Source organism: Tamandua tetradactyla, chromosome 24 (genome assembly GCF_023851605.1).
Source record: "Tamandua tetradactyla isolate mTamTet1 chromosome 24, mTamTet1.pri, whole genome shotgun sequence".
NCBI lineage: Eukaryota > Metazoa > Chordata > Mammalia > Pilosa > Myrmecophagidae > Tamandua > Tamandua tetradactyla.
In genome coordinates this window covers 42,433,791-42,454,490 of record NC_135350.1, presented here as the reverse complement: position 1 = coordinate 42,454,490, position 20,700 = coordinate 42,433,791, and the positions used below count along the sequence as shown (strand labels likewise).

At 35.6% G+C, this 20,700-nt stretch overlaps 1 protein-coding gene across 8 annotated transcripts in view; it reads right to left on the bottom strand.

Moving 5' to 3' along the window:
• Window positions 1–20,700, bottom strand: part of WDFY3 (WD repeat and FYVE domain containing 3) — a 348,587-nt gene that overhangs the window by 194,890 nt on the left and 132,997 nt on the right. For 7 of the 8 annotated variants that reach the window (XM_077142948.1, XM_077142947.1, XM_077142952.1 and 4 more), the window contains one exon: window positions 2,955–3,166. In XM_077142948.1, coding sequence (XP_076999063.1) covers window positions 2,955–3,134 — 180 coding nt within the window. In that variant the 5' untranslated portion in view covers window positions 3,135–3,166. Of the gene's footprint in view, window positions 1–2,954; window positions 3,167–4,911; window positions 5,319–20,700 lie in introns of those variants that run through there. The other variant, XM_077142949.1, reaches the window with a different exon arrangement.

Below are 20,700 nucleotides of genomic sequence, written 5' to 3'. Positions count from 1 at the left end.
AATGAAAGCAAGGGGTAAGGGGTATGGTATGTATAATCTTTTTTTTCTCTATTATCATTTTATTTCTTTTTCTGTTGTGTGTTTATTTCTTTTTCTAAATTGATGCAAATGTTCTAAGAAATCATGAATATGCAACTATGTGATGATATTAAGAATTACTGATTGTATACGTAGAATGGAATATCTTAATGTTTTGTCTGTCAATTTTTTTTAATTAATAAAAAAAGTTTAAAAAAAAAAAGGAAATTCAAGGAAAAATAAAAAATCATCCCCCTTGCTTTAATTTGGACATTTTCACGGCCTTAGAAATGTGAACTTGTAACTTAATAAATTCCCCTTTTTAAAATCTAAAAAAAAAAAAAAAATCATCTCAGGGAATCCATAAGGAAGGTACTAGAATTAATAAACATTCACCAAAGTTGCAGAACACAAATAAATACAAAAAAAATCAGCTGTATTTCTGTACTTTAGTAATAAACAACCTGAGACATTAATAATACAATTCCATTTAAAATAGCATTTAAGGGAGTAAAACTTCTAGTAATAAATTTAGCCAAGGAAGTGAAAGAGTTGTACACTGAAAACTATAAGACATTTCTGACAGAAATTAAAGAATGCCTAAACAAATGGAAAGATACCCCATGTTCCCAGATTGAAAGATTCAATGCTGTAACTAAAGCAATCAATCAAATCCAATGCAATTCCTATGAAAATTCCAGCAAACTTTTTCAGAAAAAAAAAAACAACAAAAAAAATCTAATCCTCAAATTCATATGGAATTGCAAAGGGTCACTAACATCAAAAACAATATTGTAAATGAAAGGAAGTCTGAGAAATCACACTTCTGGATTTCAAATTTTACTCAAAGATACAAGTAATTAAAACAGTGTGGTACTGGAATAAGGATAGACACATAGACCAAAGAACAGAATTAAGAGTTCAGAATAAAATCCACATATCTATGGCCAGTTTATTTCTACAAGAATACCAAGGCTATTCAATGGGGAAAGAATAGATTCTCCAACAAATGGTACTGGGACAACCTGAAATGTACATGCAAAAGAATTATTCAGGATTCGTGCCTCTCATCACACTACAAAATAACTCAAAATGGAGCAAAGACTTAAAAATGATAAATAGATTTTGTGTTATGTATATTTTATCACAATTTTAAACAATCAATAAATATACTTTAAAAATTAAAAAAAAAAATTCCCATAACCGAAGGGTATAATTTTTCTGATTATAAAGGCCTATCAGGAAGCATCAGTGAAATTTCAAAATAATAGGGAGAACAACAAGAGCCCAGAAACTTTCACACAGAAAGACAGTCTAACAGACAGAGTATAACGTAAGGGAGTAAGCGACACTGAGGAAGACAGCAAGGCAGAAGTGGGGGTGGTGTGCAAACAGAGAAGGGGAAAAAGAAAAGGATGTAGACAGGGAGGAAGGGAGAGAGGAAGAGTCAGAGGGGGAGAGAAAAACTGAGAACAGGGGGGTGGAGAGAGAAAGAGAAGAGAGAGAGAGACAGTGGGAGAGAGAAACAGAGAAACAGAGTCAGCAATAGCAGGAAAGAGAGAGACAGAGGCATAGAGAGACAGAGAGAAAGAGACAGACATATGGGGAGAAAGGCCAAAACAAGCAAAGGGAGGGAGAGAGAGATGCAGAGAAGGCATAAAGGAGGAAAAAACAGGAAAAAGGAAGAAAGTATTGGGGAAGGAGAGAGACAGGGGAGGAAGAGAGATAAGAAAGAGACAAAGGGGAAGGAAAGAGACATACCCATATCTAGGGTATGGACAGATGAATAAAAAAATGAAAAAATAAACAAATAAATAACTGGGAGAATAAAGGGTAAAATAAATTGGGTAGACTGAAATACTAGTGGTCAATGAGAGGGAGGGGTAAGTGGTATGGGATGTATCAGTTTTTCTTTTTATTTCTTTTTCTGTGGTGATACAAATATTCTAAAAATGATCATGGTGATGAATACACAACTATATGGATGATACTATGAGCCACTTATTATATACCATGTATGGACTGCATGTGTGTGAAGATTTTCCAATAAAAATATTTAAAAAAAGCTTAATGGGAATCATAAGCCCAGATGAGTACATATGGCTTGTTGACTTATTAGCACATAGTATATTTGTTACATATCTTCTGCAAAGCATGTTTTAAAGATATGCATGGAACATGGGATATGACTCCCAGGGATGAGCTTTGTGACTGACAATGCCTTCCTGACCAAAAGGAGGGAAAGAAATGTAACAATGCAAGTTATCAGTGGCTAAAAGAGTTCAAAGAGTTGAGAGGCTATTCTGGAGGCTACCTTTATGCAAGCTTCAGCTAGATATTGCAAATTACCATGGTTTGCCAAACCTCAACCAACATTATTCCTTTTAACACTAAGGAACACCTATAGCTCTTATCTGAGATTCTACTAAAGTTTCACGCACTAAGATTACTTTCCAGAAACCTACAGCCACCAGATGGTTCCTAGGCCAGATAAGTCCTGAAACCCAGAGGGGCCAGTCTCTTCAAGAACATCAATTAGTTCCATCTCCCTAACCCATATTACCAACAGCCCTTCCCAACATGGAAAAGTTAGAATGGACATAGCCCAAACACCCCTAAAGATTGGGAGAAGGAGGAATTGTAAGAGATAAGATAGGATTTAACAAAGGATTATAATTGCTGAATCATTATATTGATATTTCTTTTAGTGTCTAGTGTCTTGAAGCACCTAAAAAGGAAAAACCTGAAATTGTGGAACTATAATCCAAACCAAACTTTGAAATCTGTTCTATAACTGCTAGTTAAAATGTACTTTGAAATTTATTGGGCTTTTTTTTTGTATATATGTTACATTTCACAATAAAAAGGTAATTAAAGAAAAGATTCCTATAGTGTCATCTAGCCTGGAAGGCCTGTGATTGGCAATCTAGACTTACCCTGTTAAATACTGGCAGCATCATGTATAGTTTCTCTTCTTGTTCCTTCTGAGTCATGTGCCGGGGAGGGTGGCACAGCTCAGTGAAGAGACGGCGGAGGTGCATCAGTCCTAACGCGTTGTCTTGGGGGCTGCACTCCTCCTGCCTCGGCCTCCCCATGATCCTCTTCACCATGTTCATCTTGGCTGGGTGGGTGATAAACACTTCTAATTCTGTAGCAAGATGTTAATAGAAGAACAGTCAAAATGTTATTTTCGTGACCAGGTCAAGCATGTATGTAAGACTATATAAACAGTCTTAGAAAATAGAAAACTCTGTCTAAAATATTTTTTCTGCTTCTTTAAAGAAGAGGTAAAGCAGTAAAGATAATTCTAAGTCTCTCTGAATGACAATTATGAATCACAGCACTCAAAGTATTTACATTTCTACTTCTTCTGCATAATTTGTATAAAATCTAAAACATTAATCAAAATGAGCAAGAAGCTTCCAAGTGTATCATTAATCATATCAAGTTAAACAAGCAAAAGGATCACAAATCTCACTGTAAATATGTTGCTTGATAATTAAGAATATGTAAAAAGAATGAAATAACAGAATTTCACCCCAAACTCAAAATATCCAACGCGAACCAATTAAAATAATAATAATTAAAAACTTCAAAAGTTTTCCATTTTTAACTATTTAATTTTTTTTTTCCTGGATGAAGAATTACACTCTGGGTACCTGCCCAAGAATTTACTTTATGTTACAGATTGAAAAAATTAAAATTAAATTAAATGATATCCCAATATATCCTATAAGTCATAAAAGGACAGTGAAAATTATGTAACTAAAGACAACTCATTTTCCAATTTAAACCACTGTTTTCCAAACTATAGTTTGGAACCCTGTGGTAGGTCATGTTAATTCATCTGATGAATCATGATGAACATTTAAAATAATGAAATAGAATACACAACATATAACAAGGGTAGCTACTGTTTTATGAAACAATGGGGACAAGGGTATGTAAGGATGTGTGTGTACTGAATCAATGTAAAATATCTCTCTTGCTGGAGCTACAGTTAAAAAATAAAACTTGTAAAACCAAAAATACCGTGGTTTAGATTATAAACCCAATCAATTATACTAAGCTTTCAGAAAGCATCATCAGCCCTTTTCAACCACTACTAACTGTGCCAGCAATTAGCTAATTTCAGACACAAAAACAGGATATCTTACAAAAGAAACGAGAAAAGCTGGGAGGGTATTATGGATATGGAGAATTTAGATAAAAGGCAATTTGCTTTTTAATCGGCAAAAAGCAGGCATAACATGAAGATTAATTTTTAATTCATCTACAAAACCACATAAGTCAGCATGCCATTTTTCAAGAAATGAAAGACTACTTGTAAGGCTGGGCTTTCCTTCACTGAACATCTGCCTAATGATTTTTAAGACTATAAGAAGAACTAGCATTTTAAACATGCTTGTCTTTGAGAATTTTGAGTGAATTCCATATTTGGCTACAGGCATATACTTATGCCCTCTAGCTCAACTGCAACAGTAGCATATGATGTGACTCACCATAGGTAAGGAGCAGAAAGGCACATTGTACTGAGAATTCTGCCAATGGCAGAATGCAAAGAGTACTGAATATATTCTAAAGGGTTCAATCTTAAGGAAAGAGTGCTTAGATAAACAGGCAAAAAATTGAGAACATTAAAACTACTAAATAACAACAATAACAACTAGTCCAGTTCAAAGTTGTTAAACATATTTTATTCTTAGAAAAATATGGCAAGTTCCCCAAATATATATATTCATATATCCTATCATGTGCTGGTATTTATAATCCTGGAAATTCCCAGAATGGAAATAAAATTTGAAATGAATTATAAACATCTTATGAATTGCTAACATTTTAAATTATTCATAGTTCTGCTCTTTTTCCTTAGCCTGTAGCTAAAATTCCTACCTTACAGTCTATGGATGGGACTTGGAAGAGGCATGATTCCTCAAAACTTCAATGCAAAATTTGCTATGAGATCCCCAACTAAAAGGCAAGAATCACTGTATTTGTATGTTTAGAATTTCAAAGCATTTTCAGAGCATCTCATTTGCTTCTCATTTCAACTTAAGAAAGTAGGCCAAAGGGAAGGAAAACTGAGTTTAAGATGCAGTCCCAAGACATGAACGATGTTCAACATCCCACAATAAAAAAGACTGGAGCTGGAACTTGGCTCTTAGTACAGTGTCCGTCACAGGTTTATCCATAGTGGTGTGTCTATTTTAAATTAGAAAACTCTCAGAAACTGGGACTCCACTGATAGCACACAATATCAATGATAATTAGAGTATGACAAGAAATGCTTTCTGAAGATACCTAATCAAATTTCATCTGAAAAAATATACAGGGCGGCGCAACAGAGGCTCAGTGGCAGAGTTCTTGCCTGCCATGCCAGAGACCCCGGTTCAGTTACCAGAGCCTGACCACGCCAAAAACAAACAAAGAAATACATATATACATGTGTGTGTATACACACACACACACACACACAAGATCATCTAATGACAAATATTATCTAAATAGATGTGATCAAGGAATTACACCATTGTTATTTAATATTTATCAGATATATAAGGATATATACCAATCAATTATAAGTTATGTAGACTAACGGTATTTCTCAATTACTCAAATAATTGCAATGGCGGAAAAATTTAGATTCTTACATAATTTACCAAGAACCACTTAAACATAACACATTGCTGGATCATTGCTTTGCCTATACTTAAATATTTATATTTAAAACATAAATACAAATGCAAAGCTATCACATTTAAAATATTCTTCAATGAAAGAGAAGAAAGAATATGCATTTACCCATCTAACCTGTACAAATATGCCTGTATGGTAGGTAACTTCAGATGAAAGGCTCTTAAACATCCCTGAATTTTACAGCTCTCTCTCTGTAAAATCGTTCTTCACTGCTTTACTGTAAAGCTTACATGGAATCATTTCCGTAAGGTACTAAACACAATAGTTACAGTCAATAAATATTATTTTTCTTTCCTCCTTTTCCAAAATACATATGATTATTGTGTATGAGAACTAGCTTTCTAAGACAAAACCTAGTTTGTTTCACAAGAGAAAAGAGTCTTTACTGCCAACAGAGTTTTATTCAAGTAGCAATGGAATAATTATTCCAATAAGCCAAAATAGCATTTCTTACTCAGATCTCTTAAGGCAATGCTTAAAAATAGCACTTAACTTTCCCTTGCCAAAATCCTTTAAATAGTTTGCTATTACTTAAGTTATAGAAGGGTGTTGATGAAATAAATGGCCTAAAATTAAAAAATATCCTTGTCAAGTAACTAGCTATCTTTGAGTAACTCAGCTTGAAAACTTAAAATAGCATTTTAAATTTTGTAATTCTACCAGGGAAGACATAATAGACATAAACAGAAATAGGTACCTCACATGGCTAAGGAAATCTAATAGCTTCACCAAAGAATTTTAAGTATTTCCTCTGTTTTATTTATTTATTTATTTGTAAACAACGTTTTTGGAAAAAAATTTTTATTATACTGTGAGATGTAAAAAGGCAAAACTTATACTTTTGAAGAGTTAAAGCAAAACTCTGTGAGACAATCAACAAACTGGTATAACAAAGCTATCTGATACATATTTAAAAATTTCTGTATATATAGTTCTGAATTTATATTTCAAATCCCTACATTCTAAAACAAACTTTTTTCTTCAATGATTTTTTATTGAGCTATAATCATCTAAAGTGTACAATCAATGGTTCACAGTATCATCACAAAGCTATGTATTCATCATTATAATTGATTTTTGAACATTTTCATTACTCCTAAACTAAGAACAAAAATAAAAATAAAAGTTTAACAAAGAACACCCAAAACATCCCATAACCACCATACCCCCCTATTGTTTTCTTTTTTGTCATTTTTTTTCTTACTCATCTGTCCCTACACTGGATAAAGGAAGTGTCAGTCATAGGTTTTCACACTCACACTTTCACACCTTAAAAAATCTATAGTTATTCAATCATCTTTAAGAATCAAGGCTAGATTCAGACTTTCAGAGGCTACTCAGCTGAGCCAAAAGGCCACAGACTAATAAAACCTACTTCCTGAAACTTTGGAGCCTCAATCCCTATCCCAGTCTGTTCCGTATCCACGTAATGTTCCTGGAGGCTTGCAGTCTTTTTCCCAGTGACGCGCTCCAGTCCTGTTTTCGGGTAACATTACTGGAGACTCTTGCAGAGCCTTATTCCTCGTTTTATACTACATTTCTGGGGGCTTGTCCAGCATCTAGAGGCAGGTGATATTCTCACCTCTCTTGCCCGTGGCGGTTGTGTCACCTAGACTGGAGACCCAATGGCACTGGAGCTTTCTCCATCTTTTGGACCCCTAACCTCTCTGGGTGGGGCACTCATCACCGCTGGAGTGGTGACAGATCTGGGAAAGTTTTTGGAACCAGGTTCCTGGGAGCACTGCCTGTCTGACTGGTAAGCACCAGGGTGCATCAGTTCCAGCCCACTCATAAAGGGCTAGGGAGACTGAGTGGAAGGGGAGGCTAATCACCTCCCAGGACTGCCCAAGTAACCCTGGTCTCCACCCAGATGACCAAGTGAAATGGAAGTCTTCAGGGCCAGTTCGGGGGAAGGGTGTATCAGTTGAATGCATGTGAATGTGTGAGTGAAAGCAGTCCTGGGCCATAGGAGCTGTGTACCAGGCCATGATTGGGTTCAGAACCTCTGATTCCTGTAATCCTGCTAAGAGCCAGGCCAGATCGAAGAAACTGCTTGTCTGGAATCTTTGCTGTCTGTCTGTAAGCCCTCTCCCTAATTGGTGGCGCCACCGATAAGGGAGAAGTCAGTAAACACTGCTGCAGTGCATAATACCCAACTTTAAGAAAGTTATTACTGATGACTGGTAGGTCAAGCTGACACCCGACCAATTTAGGAAACTGTGTGAATTAGAGTGGACCACTTTTGGGGAGGATAAAAAGAAATTCCTATTATAAAGCCACAGTGGTTGAAACAGCATGGTACTGGCACAAAGACAGAATCGCTGAACAATGGAATCGAATCGAGAGTGAAGAAATAGGCCATCAAATCTATGGTCAATTGCTTTTTGACAAGGCCCCCAAATCCTCTGATCTGTGACAAAACAGTCACTAATTGGACATGGAAGAATTGGATATCAATAGCCAAGAGAATGAAAGAGGACCCCTATCATACACATTACACAAAAATTAACTCAAAGTGGATCAAACACCTAAATATAAGAACTAGCACAATAAAGCTTCTAGAAGAAAATGTAGGGAAACATCTTCAAGACCTAGTAATAGTAGGTAGCTTCCTAAACTTTACACCCAAAGCACAAGCAACAAAAGAAAAAAATAGATAAATGGGAATTCCTCAAAATCAAATGCTTCTGCACCTCAAAAGACTTTGTCAAAAAGGTGAAGAGGCAACCAATTCAATGGAGAAAATATTTGGAAATCACATATCAGACAAAGGTTTGATTTCTTGTATATAAAAAGAAATCATACAACTCAACAAAAGAAAAACAATCCAATTATAAAATAGGCTAAAGATATGAATAGGCATTTTTCTGAAGAGCAAACCAGGTAGCTCAAAAGTACAGAAGAGATGCTCATTTTCACTAGCTATAAGGGAAATGCAGAACAAGACTAAAATGAGATACCAAGTTACACCTTTGGAATGGCTGCCATTAAACAATCAGGAAACTAAATGTTGGAGAGGATGTAGAGAAACTGGGAAACTTATGCACTGCTGGTGGGAATGTACAATGGTGCAGCCACTACGGAAGACTGGCGGTTCTTTAGGAAACTAAATATTGAGTTGTCCTATGACCCAGCAATAGCACTACTTGGTATTGAAGAGATGAAAGCAACGATACCAACGGACATTTGCACACCGGTGTTCATAACAGCATTATTCACAATTACCAAAAGATGGAAACAAACCAAATGCCCATCAACAGATGAGTGGATGAACAAAATGCGGTATATACATATGATGAAATATTATGGAGCAATAAGGTAAATTGACGTCCTGAAGCACACGACGAGATGGATGAGCCTTGAGGACATAATGCTAAACGAAATTAGCCAGACACAAAAGGACAGATACTGTATGATTCCAATTTTATGACCAGCATAAAGGTATAATCAGAGACTTATAATACAGAATACAAGGGACGTAGAGATACATAGAAGCTAGAGATGGGTGAACCGTTAGCTAATGAGGTTGAATTCCAGTGTAAGGGAAATAGATAGCACCAAGGGTGATTCTCTAGTGGGTCTAGAAGTAATATTATCATATTGAAGAGGAACAAGATTGAAAGGGGTTGTATAGATCTACATGTCCCACTGACTCACACTAGAAATATGAATGGGTTCTTATAAGAATTACTTCTAAGATATGATTCTTGTATAGAGTGTTTAAGTCCAGGGTATGGGGGAAAACTGCTATTGCATGTTATGAACTATGTTCAAAAGGAAACCTTCAGCACTACCACAGCAACAGCAGAGGTGAATAATGGAGTGAGGGACAAGAGTTAAGAGGAGGTTTAGACTTCCTATTTGGTGATGGTGTGTTTATTGGTTTTCTGTCTCTTGGGAACAATGAAATGAACTAAAATTGAGAATGTTGATGGACTGTGGACTTTGGGCCCTCTACATGTTGCCCGATGAATGCAGGTGGCAGAAGATGAACTGATGGAGAAGTAGAATGGCAAATGATGGGGTATACTCATGAACGAAGGCTGTACAGCTACAAAAAGGAACATGTCGTGAGGCATGCAACGATCTGAATGAACATGTGGGACATTTGGTGCGACAAGAGGCCAGAAACAAAAAAACAACAAAGGTATGGTGACCTTTAGAAAATATTTGTAAGAAAACAGAGGCCAGGATTGTAAATTTTCAGAGCAGACACATTAAGTCTGGAGTGGTGATTATTATTTCTGGATTCTGAGAGGCTGTTTTATACATATAACCTGATAATTAGGAATAAGAAAGAAGCCAAACAGGTTGGGATTAAAGTAGTTCAGAACATAGGAGTAAGGAAGACAGTGTCTATATTTTAGAGTCACACATATTCTCTGAGACCAAAGGAGAAAGGTTTATTTGATCTGGAACTGAAATTTTCTATAGTGCATAATCTAATTCAACCTATGGGTATAGCTCATTTGAACAACTGAAACACAGGAAGCAAAGAATAAGAAAGAGGTCCTTTAATCTTGTATAGATTATTGTAATGGCTGGAAACATCCTAGAGTATATCAAGCAGATAATCAAGAAGTATCGGCAAAGTCCCCTGAGGGAGGGGAGAAATAATATGGAACTATTAAACCTTACCATAAGGGAATACCCTGATACTGTGTCAAACTTTAGGGACACTCAAATCAATAGGCCATGCCCTTGATCATGAGGCTTACTCTTGTGAAGCTTACGTAGGTAGTGGAGAAGCTTAGACTACCTATAGGCATGCCTAAGAGTTACTTCTGGAGGACCTCTTTTGTTGCTCAGATGTACCCTCAGTTTCTCTAAGCCCAAATCTGCAAGTGAAATCATTGCCCTCCCACTACATGGGACATGACATCCAGGGGTGAAAGTCTCCCTGGTATGTAGGAGATGACTCCCAGGGATGAATCCAGACCTGGCATCGTGGGATCAACAATTACATTCTGACCAAAAGGGGGAAAAGAAGTGTAATTAATCAAGTATCAGTGGCAGAGAGAGTAGAAACCGAGTTGAGAGGCTACTCTGGAGGTCGCGCTTATGCAAGCTTCAGTTAGACCTTGTTACCTATCAAAACCTGCCAACTCCCAACCAGGACCATTGCAACCAATCCTAAAGAACACCGAGGACAATTTATAAGACTCCACCAGGGTTCCAGGCACGTACTTACCAGAAACCTACAACCTCTAGATGGGTCCCTGGTTCAGATAAGCCCTGAACCCAGCATCTCCAGAACATCAGACAGTTCCATCTCCCTACCCCATATTAGTGACAGACCCTTCCAATATCAAAAATTTAGAATTGCCATAGCCTAAACAACCATAAAGAGAGGTATGGAAAGATCAAAGGTGATGGTGGAATTATACATAGAAGATAGGATTTAACAAATGAATATGAATGCCGAATCATTAAATTGATATCTCTTTTAGTCTCTAGTATCTTAGAGCAGCTAGAAGTAAAAACCTAAAACTGTGGGGCAGGGCACAATGGCTCAACAGACAGAGTTCTTGCCAGCCACGTCGGAGAACTGGGTTTGATTCCTGGTGCCTGCCCACATACAAAAAAAACAAAAACAAAAAAACCCTAGAATTGTGAAATTGTAACCCATGTCAAAGTTTGAAATATGTTCTATAACTAATTGTGGTGCTGTGCCTTGAAATTTATAGCTTTTTTGCATATATGTTATTGTTCACAGAAAAAGAAGGGAAAACAAGTCGAAGTGATGATAAAGTATTTAAGCCCTCTAGCCCCCTATATTCTGGAGCGGCTAGAAGGAAAAATATGAGAGGATCGTATGGTAGCCCATGACAAACTCTGGGATTTGTCCTGTAACCACTTGTTGAAGAGTGCTTTGAAAACTATTGTTTTTTATTTCTTTGCTTTGTACATATGTTATACTATACAATAAAAAAAGGTAAAAAAAAAAAAAAGGAATCAAGGCTATTGGATTACAATCAACAAATTTGTACAACCCAACAATTTTATACATAAAAATATCTATCTGTACAGTTCTGAATTTATATTTAAAATCTTTACTTCCAAAACAAACTTTTTTTTGTCTTTCTATGACAATCATTATCAGATTTCAGCCCAACCTATGAAAGAATTTACTACCTGCTGATCTTACCCACAGGAAATACTAAAAGCTCTTCAGGGAGAAGAAAATGAAATATGTTAGAAACTTGGATCTACACAAGAAAAGAAAGATACTGGGGAGGAATATATGAAAGTTTTTCATATTCTTATAACTGATTTAAAATATAACTGTTGGATATTGATCCAACTATAGTAATAATCACTTTAAAAGGGAATGGTCTAAACACACTTTTAGAATGGATATAGAAAGAAGACCTAAATATAGTTGTCTATAAAAAACCCACTGTAAGTATAAACACACAGACAAGTCGAAAGTAAAGAGATGGAGAAAGCTACACCATGCTAACTATAATCAAAAGTAAGCTGGAATAGCTATATTCACTTAAGACACCACTCCCTCCGTAACTGAGAGATCAGACAGGCAGAAAACGAAGAACGGTAAGGTTCATCTGAATGGTACTACCAATCAACCTGATCTTCATCAACACTCCATCCAACAACAGCAGAACACACATTCTTCTCAAGCCACAGGGAACACTGACCAAGTAGGCCACATTCTGCACCATAAATACACTGCAATAAAATTAAAAGAACTGAAATCATACCATGTATTTTCTCAAACCATAAGAGATTTAAACTAAAAGTCATTATTAGAAAGTTAACTGGCAAATTCTCACATATATGGAAATTAAACAACACATTTCTAAATACACATGGGCCAAAGAAGTTGTCTCAAGAGAAATGTAAAATATTTTGAACTAAATGAAAATGAAAATACAATTTATTAAAACCCTGTAGGATGCAGTGAAATCTGTGCTCAGAAGGAAGTTTATAGAATTAAATGACCAAAAAAGAAGAAAGATCTAAATCAATACCCTAAGAATCCACCTTTGAAAACAAGAGAAGGAGCAATTCAAGCTTTAAAAAATTATGAGGAAAATAAACAAAAATTAGGACAGAAATCAGTGAAACTGAAAATAAGAAAACAATAGAAAAACATCAATGTACTCGAAAGCTGATTCTTTCAAATGATTAAAAACCCTGATAAACCTTATCAAGAAAAAAAGAGAGAAGATACACATTACACAGTACCAGTGAAAGAGAGGACGTCACCACTGATCCCCCACACATTTAAGGATAATATAGGAATACTATGAACAATTCCAGGCCCACAAATCTTAACTTAGTTGAAATAAATCAATTCCTTGAAATACAAAAACTACCAAAAGTAACATAAAGAGAAATATATTATCTGAATAGAACTGTATCAATTAAAGAATTTGAACCAATAATTTATAGCTATACAAAAAAAAAAAAAAAAAGTACCAGGTCCAGACGGTTTCACTGGTGAATTCTACTAAGTATTTAAGGAAAAACAAAACAAAACAAAAAACATCTCTTCACAGTCTCTTCCAGTAAACAGAAATCAAGGGAGCATTCCTAATTTATTCTGAGGTGCTTCCAAACTCAGATTAAGACATTATGAGAAAGGAAAACTATACATCAATGTCTCTAATGAAGCAAAAATCCTCAACAAAATATAAGGAAACTGAATTCAGTATGCAAGGTTGGTTCAACATCTGAAAATTAGCCAATGCAATCCACCATAGTAACAGGTTAAAGAAGAAAAATTATACAATTATATCAATTGATGCAGAAAAGGCATTTGACAAAATTCAACACCCATTTATGATAAAATATTTCAGTAAACTAAGAATAGAGGGGACTTTTCTTAATTTTATATAGAACAACTTCAAAAAGCCTACATCTAACATTATACTTGATCAGGAAATGAAACATTTTCACCCTATACTTGGGAACAAAGCAAGGATATCTTCTCTCAATATTCCTTTTCAGCTATGTACTTGGCAATTCTAGCTAGTAATAAATACAAATAAAAGGTACAAGATTGGAAAAAAAAAGATGTCTTTATTTGCAGAAGACATGATTATCTACCTGGAAAATTCCAAGGAATGATTAAAAAGAAACTCCTGAAACTAATAACCATTTATAGCAAGGTTGTAGGACACAAAGCTAATATACGAAAGTCAACTGCTTTCCTATATACCAGAAATGAACAACTGGAATTTGATCAAGGAAAAAAACACACCTACAATAACACCAAAAAAAAAAATGAAATTTTAGGCATAATTCTAATAAAATATGTACAGGAAGTATATGAGGAAAACTACAAAACTCTGCTGAAAAAATCTAAATATTCTAGCAGTAGTGTAATGAAAAGTTACATTGTACTGTTGATGTGTGTATATAGATGTCATTTTCTTGTCATAGCACTACAATGAAATATGTAAATAAAATTTAAATAAAAAAAACTGAAAGAAGTAAAAGAAGATATACATAAATGGAGAGATATTCCATGTTCATGGATTGAAAGATTCAATACTGTTAAGATGTTCATTCTTTTCTACCTGAGCTACAGAGTCAATGTAAGAATGCAATATTCCAGCAAGGTACTTGGCAGATATGAACAAACTGGTTCCAAAGTTTATAGGAAAGGCAAAAGAACTAGAATAGACAACACAATATCGAAGAAAATAACATTGGAGGATTCTCACTGTCTGATAATAAGTTGATTTCAGGATTTCCTATAAAACTACAGTAGTCAAGAGCATGATATTAATAAAATCTGTGTTTACCAAAATATAAAGGATAATCATTATTTATGTATTTTAAGAGGACTTTAGTTATAAAAGACTTTAGGATTCCTCTAAATGGCAGCCTTCCTGATTGAATTTAAAAGGTACTTTGATTTACCACTATTAAATTTACATGCATTTTTTCAGCCAATTTATTGGGTAAAGGATGTCACATCATAATCTCTTTTTTATTTGTCCCCAAATCTGCATTGAGTGTACCTGAAAATTAATGTAAAGCAGCATCTTTAAAAGGCAGAACCCCAAGTTTGGAGGGGCCTCTAAATAAAGATTAAAGATAGTTGTTTAAAAAAAAAGCATGATATTAGTGAAAAAAAAAAAACAAAACAAAACTGATCAATGGAACAGAAAAGAGAGCCCAGAAAAGACTCACAAAATATAGTGAACCAGAAAGCAAAGGGAATTTGATGGAGAAATGATAATCTTTTCAACAAATGAATGATGAAATAATTAGGAATCCATATGCAAAACCAAAACAATAACAACAAAACTGAACAGATCTTACACCTTTCTCTATACTTAAGTCAAAATGGATCATAACTAAATTATGATATACAAATTCATAGACATAAAATACAGAATATAGGTAACCATGATGTAGAACGAGGCTAAAGAATGAGGAGTGGTTGCCTAATATTTACAGAATGTTTAACAGTAGGGTGAACTTAAATATTTGTAAAGGGATAGAGGTGATGCAGTGTATTATTGTTTGAATAACTAACAGTGCTGCATGGTATGTAAATGTGGTGGAAAGGGGAAGTTTAGAGTCTCACCAGAAGGAAAGTTGGAGGTTAAAATATGGGAACATGTAACACAGTGAATCTTGTGGTGGACAATGTCCATGATTAACTGAACAAATACAAAAAAGAACTTTCATGAATTAGAGCATATTATAAGGAGTTAATAAGAGAGGAATATATGGGAAAAAATGTACCTATGTTAATACTCTTATCAACAGTAAGAAATGTGACACATTGACAGCATGGATCAATAATATGGGGGGACTAAGGATTATGGGAGGATTAGGGTTTTCTTTTTACTTTTACTTTTCTTTCTTATCTGGAATAATGAAAATGTTCTAAAATTTACCATGGGGATGTATGTATAACCATGTGGTGAAACGATGAAATAGTGATTGCATTCTGTGCTGGTTTGAAGCTATTATGCACCCCCAAAAAGCCATGTCCTTTAATCTTCATTCAATATTGTTGGGTGGGATATTTTTATTGTTTCTATGGAAATGTGACCCACCCAATTGTGGGTGGTAACTTTTGATTAGATGGTTTTCATGGAAATGTGTCTCCAATACCCATTCAAGGTGGGGCTGCTTACTAGAGCCCTTTAAAAGGGAATCATTCTGGAAAAAAGCTTGAGAGCCAACAGACCCATACAGCCAGAGATTTCTGGAGATGGAGAAGGAAACCTCCCCCTGGGAAGCCTTATGAAAAAGAAAGAAAGCTAGAGATGTCATCGTGTGCCTTTCCACCTGAGAGAGAAACCCTGAACATCATTGGCCTTCTTGAACCAATGTATCTTTTTCTGGATGCTTTAGTTTGGACATTTTCATAGGCTTACAACTATAATCTTGCAACTTAATAAATTCCCCTTTAAAAGTAATTCTGTTTCTGGTATATTACACTCTGGTAGCTCTAACAAACTAAAACATATATATTTTGGACGGTTTCTATGCTGTGACTCTATCTCAACAAAATTGCATTAAAAAAAAAAGACACTGTTTTAAGAAAATGAAACATAAGCCACAGACTGGGGCTAAATACTTGCAAAAGACATATCAAAGGACTTGAACCCAAAATATATTAAGAAATCTTAAAACTCAACAATAAGAAAACAAACAATCCAGTTAACAAAAAATAGGCTAAAGATCTGAAGAGATACCTCACAAAGGAAGATACAAAGATGGTAAATAAGCATATGAAAAGATGATCCACCAAATTTTTATTAACTAATTGAAAATTAAAACAAGGTACCACTTGTGATGGTTAGGGTCATGTGTCAACTTGGCCAGGTGGTGGTGACCAGTTGTCTGATCAAGCAAGCACTGGCCTATCTGTTGCTGTGAGGACACTTCATGGACTTAAATCATGAGCACACTGGCTGCATCCATTGCTGATTACATCTGCAGTCAGCTAAAGGGAGTGTCCTCTGCAATGAATGATGAGTAATCTAATCACCAGAAGGTTTTTAAGAAGAAGTCAGAAGAGACAATTCCTCTTTCTGCTTCTGCCAGCCTCTTCTGAGAGTTTGTTGAGGACCCCTTCACTGGAGCTGCCAGCTCATGACCTGCGCTACATAGTTTGGACTTTTACATCCCCACAGTCATGTGAAACACTTCTATAAATCTCATATTACAGATATCTCCTTTTGGTTCTGTTTCTCTAGAGAATACTAGATAATATGCCACTACATACCTATTAGAATGGCTAAAATCTAAAAAGAACTGTTAATACCAATTACTGGCAAGGATGTAGTACAACAGGAACTCTCATGCATTGCTGGTGGGTAGGCTAAAATGGTGCCAGCACTCTAGAAGATAGTTCAGCAGCTTCTTACAAAGCTACAGTCTTACCATACAATACAGCAATTGTGCTCCCATGTATTTACCTAACCAAAATGAAAATTTATGTCCACCCAAATCTTATACACAAATATTTATAGTAGCTTTATCATTATTAACAAAAACTGGAATATCAAGATGAACTCAAATAGGTGAATTAGAATAAACATTCTTTAAGCCACAGAATAGAATTACTCGGCAATTAAAAATTAGTTTTCAAGCCTTGAAAAGACATGGATATATCTCAAATGCATCTGCTATGTGAAATAAGCCTAAAAAGGGCTACATACTGCATGATCCCACGTAAATGATATTCTAGAAAAAAGCAGATGGTAAAAAGAACAGTGGCTTCCAGAGTTTTAGGAAGGGGGAGCAGGGTTGAATAGGTGAAGTATAGGGGATTAGAAGATATTTAGGGCAGTGAAACTATTCTGCATGATACTGTAACAGTGGATGCATGGCATTATGCATTTAATCAAAACTCACAGAACTTTTACAGGTCAAAGCATGAACCTTACTGTATGCAAATGTTTGAAATCCTTTAGGAGGATGGGGACTTCCAGGATGAAATGCAGAATGTGACAAAACAGTGTAACTGTATTTCAAATATATAAAACTATCTCACTGAAGGGAATGTGGAAAAAGATACTGACCTAAGTAATTTTGGGAATGAGTGGAATCCATAAGAATAAAGGCAAAAGAAACTGTACATAGCACTGTAGTCTAGATGAGAAGATTATTTCCCACAGACATTCAGATTAACAATTCTAATACAACTATACATGTATACTGGAATTGAACAATTAGGTAAATGGATGGTGGATGAGGAGAGCCAGGTTTCTCATTATCAGAGTGGGAGGCTAGGATGATCTATATGGTAATTTTAGAGACATTGATATGAACTTATGTTTAGCTTAATAGATACCATGGTAACATATAGACTTATTTATAGACATGTATATCATTAAGAGTTAAATTGTGTCCCACAAAAATATAAGTCAAGTCCTAAGCCCCAGTCCTGTGAAAATTTACTTAGTTGGTAAGAGGGTCTTTGAAGATGTGATTAGTTAAGATGAGGGCAAAATGGGTTGGGGTGCATCCTAATCTAATCTGACTGGTGTACTTACAAGAAGAGGAAATTTGGAAATACAGATACAGGGGAAAGTCAAGTGAAGATGAAGGAAGCGATTGGGACTGGAGATTGGAGCGATACATCCAAAAACCAATGAATGCCTAGGATTGCTGGCAAACACCGGAAACCAAAAAAGGCAGGAAGGATTTTCCCTATAGGCTTCAGAGGGAATATAGCCCTGCTGAAATCTTAATTTTGGACTTACAGCCTACAGAACAGAGACAATAAATTTGTTTTTTAAGCCATCCAGTTTGTGGTACTTTGGTCCAACAGCCTTAGGAAACTATGAGGCACATCTACACAGGTTGGTTCACATATATCTATTTCCTACTCTATCATCTGAGAGGGCTTAGAAGCAATGACAACAAGGACTCCTAGGTCTTGGTTTCTAAAACCAATATATATGTACACTGAGGGTTCAGATCATGGTTTTTAATACCATTCTCCAATAAAAGGAACCAGGGTTCCTTGGAGAAATGGTTAACTCTAAAACTGAGACAGAAAATATATGAGTTAGGCTTGGAGCATCTGATAGTATCAAAATTAAAGAAGCACTGAAAACAAAACAAAAAGGAAAAAAACAACAATGAGGGGAGTTTGCTAAAGGGATGCAGTAGCTGAATGAAAGTACTAGCAATGGCCAATCCTAGAACAATCTGAGTACCAAATTTAAAAAGTAGTATTGAACATAACACAAAGTATAAAATAAATATCCATACTGATATAAAGATGTTAAAATAAATATACAGAAGATAGATAAATGTCCCATGTAGAAATCCATACAGTATATGTAGATACTACCCCCTCAAGGAAGTAGAGAAAAACTCCTATTGGGGAAGTCATGGACTCAGCAGCCATCTCCCAGCTCTTGCTTACCCTGCTTCTTTCCTCCTCTTGATTGTTTACCTGGAGGTATTTGCTGTTTTTATTTTGTAAGACATCACAAGCAACCTGGGAGAGATGTCAAATTTTAACCAGCCCCAGCTGCTTAACAGGACACAAGGGTTGCTTCATGGATGCTTTTTGCCTACTCGATGCTGGGGAAAGCCTCCCCCTGGGATGTGCGAAGCAGAGCATGTGGAGCTGCTGACCTTGACCTGAATGGTTACCTCCCATGGGGACCGGCCACAAGTGGATCTCTTTCCCTGCTCTTTCGGACACTTTGTACTGTTTAAGTAATAAAGTTGTCATTTGTTGAAAGTATTTGTTGTGCTTAAGCCTGAGTTCCCAGAACACAGAATGTAACAATTTCCTCTATACTGCTCACTCTTTAAATATGGGCTGTGCATAGTGGCTTTCATCCAAAAAGTAAATTTACCATGGGGAAACCTGACAACCATTACCTCAACCAAGTCATCAAGGTTGCCATCAACAGCAATAAGCTATATTCCTAGTATGTAATGAAAATGGCATTTAGTTCATGGTTCTCCTCCCCAGAACATACTATCCCAGTCTAATCATGAGAAAAACATCAGACAAATCCCAGTTGAGGGACATTAAATAAAATACCTGATAAGCACTCCTCAAAACTGTCATGGTCTTCAAAAACAAAGAAAGTCTGAGAAGATACCATACCCAAAGGAACCATGACTACTCAATGTAATGTGGTATCCTAGATGGGATCCTACTACAAAAAAGGGACATGAGGTAAAAAAAACAAAGAAATCTGAATGATATATTATTTACAATAATATATTTACAATAATATATCAATATTGGTTCATTATAAATGACAAATGCTAAAATAGGGGAAACTGAATGTGGGGTTTATGGGAAATGTCTGTACTATCTTCACAACTTCTGTAAACCTCAAACTTTTTTAAAACTAAGTTTATTTAAAAAAACAAAATCACAACTATCTATATATTACCTATAACATAATCCATTTTATTAAATAACTATCTTTGCACATTGTTTTAGTTTGTAAAAGCTGCTGTAGTGCAATATACCTGAAACAGAACGGCTTTTAAAAAGGGGAATTTATTAAGTTGCAAGTTTACAGTTCTAAGGCCATGGAAATGTCCAAATTAAGGCAAGTCTATAAAAATGTCCAAATTAAGGCACCCAGGGAAAGATACCTTGGTTTAAGAAGGCTGATGATGTATGGGATTTTTCTCTCAACTAGAAAGGCACATGGCAACATTTGCTAGCTTTATCTCAGGCTTGCTTCTTCAAAGTCTTGCCCAGGGCTCTGTCCATTCTGTAGGCTCTGTGGTTCTGGTGGCACTAAAGCTTTTTCCAAAATGATTCTCTTAAAAGGCTCCAGTAAGCAAATTCACTTTGAGTGGGTGGAGGCACATCTCTATGGAAACCATCTAATCAAAAGTTACTACCCACAATTGGGTGGGTCACATCTCCATGGAAACAACCTAATCAAAAAGATCCCACCCAGCAATACTGAATGAGGACTAAAGAACTTGGCTTTTCTGCCAACAGACTCAAACTAGCACACATATTATATAATATGCAGGTACCTTACTATTTGT